The sequence below is a fragment of the Rhagoletis pomonella genome, unplaced genomic scaffold (assembly GCF_013731165.1).
Source record: "Rhagoletis pomonella isolate Grant_MI unplaced genomic scaffold, Rhpom_1.0 Rhpom_scaffold_02388, whole genome shotgun sequence".
In the NCBI taxonomy this organism is placed as follows: Eukaryota; Metazoa; Arthropoda; class Insecta; order Diptera; family Tephritidae; genus Rhagoletis; species Rhagoletis pomonella.
This window is the reverse complement of record NW_023460941.1, coordinates 88-4,241: the sequence shown is the minus strand read 5'-3', so window position 1 is coordinate 4,241 and position 4,154 is coordinate 88. Positions and strand designations below refer to the sequence as shown.

General features: G+C 51.2%; 1 protein-coding gene across 1 annotated transcript; it reads left to right on the top strand.

Annotated features, from left to right (window-relative positions):
* Positions 1–701: 701 nt before the first annotated feature.
* LOC118753367 lies at positions 702–2,001 on the top strand (the record flags this gene model as incomplete). Its single annotated transcript, XM_036488243.1, has 3 exons — positions 702–958; positions 1,452–1,896; positions 1,930–2,001. Coding segments are annotated over exons 1-3 (774 nt in total), but the record flags the coding sequence as incomplete, so codon positions are not given.
* Between the last annotated feature and the right edge of the window lie 2,153 nt (positions 2,002–4,154).

Genomic DNA, 4,154 nt, shown 5'->3' with positions numbered 1-4,154 from the left:
CGCCTTATACGAGTCGCTTAAAACTTATTAACCTTCCTACACTTGCCAGTCGCAGGGAAATGCTCGGTATAATTTTTATGGTTAAATTACTGACAGGCTCAATTTGAAGTCCGTCTCTTCTGGCTGATGTAAGCTTTAATGTTCCCTCACGCGTATCAAGATACTTTTGTCCCATATTTCTGAAAGCTTGTAAAACCAATTTTGAATTGCACGACCCACTCCGTTGCTTATGCCAGGATTTTAACTCTCATTCCAGCACGTTTGATATATCAGATCCGCTTTTCAGCATTAAGAAAGAGATACTCTCCTCTCTCAATAAGTGAATTATTGACATAAATACATGAAATCAGCTGATGAATTTAGTTCTGTAGCTGAACAGTTTTAGATCTCGACACTTAACAAACTCCTGCCTATCGTGACTCGGCGCAAAAATTTAAAATATTGGTTCCGTACGTCATGCGGACTGCGCCCCTCGTGCGGATGGGCGGGAATGGAGGGTAAAAACCGTTGGGATATTATTATTATCCTTCTTCTCCGGGCGGGCGTAGAGCCCAACCCCGGACCAGAAACGTATTTCTGCTGTGTTTGCCAGAATCGACTCCATCCAAACTCCACTTCGGTTAGGTGCAACTCATGCAACGGATGGAGTCACCTAAGAACCTGCTCTGGTCTTAGGTCTCACCGGGAGTGGACCACAAGCTATGTGGCTCCCTGCTACTCAAGCCAAACGGCACAATCAGCCTCCACGGCTACCCGCTCGCGCAACGCACCCAACACCCGAAGAGCCTGCACGGCTCCGAGAAGCTCCTCTGGGCAGCAGCAAACCTCCCAACCGAATGGACTGCGAACTACAGCGCCCCATGCTGCAGAGCGCCACTGACGCAGACAACAGCGCCCCCATTGCAGCCACCTACCAACAGGCAGCAACAGCAAGCGCGTCAGATGCAACAGGCCCAAGGTAGACCTCACTCGTCCCTCACCCCCCGTATCGCGACCAGCCTCCCAAGGCATACGAAACTCCTACAACTCAACTGCAACGGACTCCAGAGCAAGATTGAGCAGATAGTAGTCTTTATGGGTCGGCATGGCATATTGATAGCTGCGGTCCAAGAAACGAAGTTGCACAGCAACTCAATTCTATTGGGTTGCGCCGCCTACTATGTGCTCCGTAAAGATCGCGAGCGAGATAATGGTGGCGGACTAGCGTTCATCTTACACCACACAGTGCAGTATCGGCTTATCGAAGAAGACATCGACCCGAGGGACACCACCCTAGAATGTCAGGGCATAGCTGTCCGGTCAGGCGATGTCGAGCTCGAAATCAACGTTTATATACCCCCTGTCACCTGCTGCCCGGCAGGATATCACCCTGACATAGGTGCGCTACTCAGAGGTGAAAACCGAATGGTAGTAGGTGACTTCAACGCGCACCACGATCTATGGCACTCAAGCCTGGCCAATGATAGTAGGGGAAACCTTTTGGCTGAGCAGATAGACGATTCGACATTCTGCACCATCAACGATGACGCCCCCACCAGGATTATGGGTAGCTGCAGCAGCTCGCCAGACCTAAAAATTGCTAGCGCTGGTTTGATCAATAGCATCTCATGGCGACCTCTGCTAACACTAGCATCAGACCATCTACCCATAGTCATCTCGATCAATAAGCCCACCGACTTTGCTCCCGCGGACCACCGAACCTACACCAACTTCAACAAAGTTGATTGGGACGGTTTCGCGGAAGTCACCGAGAGCAGCTTCGCCGCCCTTCCCACACCCACAAACATACACACTGGCGAACGCCAGTTCCGCAGGGTAGTCACTGCCGCAGCGGCTCGCTTCATTCCGTCCGGACGCATCGCGGAAGTCCGCCCAAATTTCCCGGCCGAAGCAGCTGTACTAGCAAAAGAGCGTGAACACCTACGCCAGGTCGACCCCGGGGACCCCCGTCTGAGGGACCTTAATTTGGAGATTCGGCAACTGGTAAATCAGCATAAGCGGAAAAAGTGGGAGGAGCACTTGAGGGCCTGTAACTTCACATCTGGTGTGAGTAAGCTCTGGTCAACCGTGAGGTCCCTGTCCAACTTAACGAAGCGTGATGACAGAGTGGAAATCTCTTTCGAAGGTCGCGCTTCGTCGGACCCGAAGAAATGCGCAGCCTACTTTAGTAAGCAATTCACTCTGCACCCTTCGGTAGACAGGGCCAAACGCCGAGTGACCAGGAGGCTGCACAAGCTGCCAAAAAACAGTGCACCACTTGTTTTCACCAGCTGTGAAGTGAAGGGGGCCATCGGGAAGGCGAAAGCCTCCAAAGCCATTGGACCCGACGGAGTCTGTATGCTGATGCTAAAACATTTAGGGCCTAAGGGAGTAGCTTACCTAACGGAGGTCCTCAACCTGTCCATGGCCACTCTCACCATTCCTGATGTGTGGAAATCAGGGAGAGTGGTCCCACTGCTGAAACGGGGGAAGCCCCCCAACAAAAGAGACTCTTATCGCCCGATAACGCTCCTTTCCCCGGTCGCGAAGATGCTTGAGGCCCTACTACTCCCATACTTTTCTGCCACCTGACCCCAACTAAGCACCAGCACGGATTCCGTAAAGTGCACAGCACAATAACATCACTTAACGCCATAAACACACAAATAACTCGTGGCCTAAATCGAAACCGCCCCTGTGAGAGAACGGTCCTAGTAGCGCTGGACTTGTCAAAGGCGTTTGACACCGTCTGTCATTCCACGCTACTAGAAGACATCGAGGCCTCCTCACTCCCACAGGGACTGAAGCGATGGTCGGCGAATTATTTGAGTGGTCGACAGTCGTCAGTAATCTTCCGAGATCAAACCTCGAAACCAAGAAGGATTAAACAAGGGGTTCCACAAGGTGGTGTTCTCTCCCCCTTACTATTTAACTTCTACATCTCAAAACTTCCTCAACCACCTGAGGGAGTTTCCCTGATCTCATACGCTGACGACTGCTCGATTTTGGCGTTCGAAAATCTTAGGGGTCACCTTCGATAGCCTGCTTTCCTACTCCACGCACACAACCGCAATTGTCAATACAGTACAGAGCCGCAACAAGGTCCTCAAGTCGCTCGCCGGCAGCACTTGGTGCAAAGAAACGTTGCTGGCAACATACAAGGCAATTGGCCGGCCGGTTTTAAACTATGCTGCGCCAGTTTGGACGCCGGGGACTAGTTGGACGCAGTGGACGAAGCTACAGACTTGTCAGAACGCCGCACTCCGGACAGCGACTGGGTGCCTTCTGATGACGCCTGAGCACCACCTGCACAGCGAGGCCCAAGTGCTCCCCGTTAGGGAACACAACAAAATGCTCTGTAAGCAATTTCTGGTGGGGTGTCACAGAAGTGAACACCCTAACAGACCGTTGCTTCAGGAGGAGCCTCCGCCCAGGCACGCCAGGGGGCACGTATTCGTGTATAAGGACGCAGTCCAACAGTACGTAGACCAACCATTGGACCCGACGACATACAGACGAGCCATCAACGACATTCATAAAGAGTCAGTCACTACCTACCTCGACTCTCGGCCTATGAATGCCGTAATACGAGCCCAATCAGCACCTGTAGAAGAGACGGAGCTTCTACTGCCACGAGAGACCCGCGTTACCCTGGCTCAATTATGGTCTGGATACTGTAGCCGCCTTAACAACTACCTGTCCAGACTCGACTCCAATATCCCCAATGAGTGCCCGGTATGTGGAGAGTCCCCCCCACGACACCAACCACCTCTTTACGTGCCAGCTCAATCCGACTCAACTAACCCCTCTCCCTCTGGTCCGAACCCATCGAAACAGCTCGTTTCCTGGGCCTCCCGTTAGTTGAGCTTGACGACAATGATTGAACGTAGACCCGAAAAAGGCGGGGCTTAGTAGTGCCGCTACAACAACAACAACAACATCACAAAACATATGGTTGCAATTTTTGTAAACAAACAAAATTGCATTTTCCGAGTTTTGGTATTTATATGCTTTTTGGCTGCCTGCTATGTGACTTTATGATAGCGCCAACTAGTTTTTACTTCAAGAAATGTTCCTGGCGAACATTGAACGTTCAATTTCCTTTTTTCTTTTATGGAGGCAACATGAATTTCAGTTTGTTTACAAATAAAACATAAACAAAGTCAGCTGGTGTG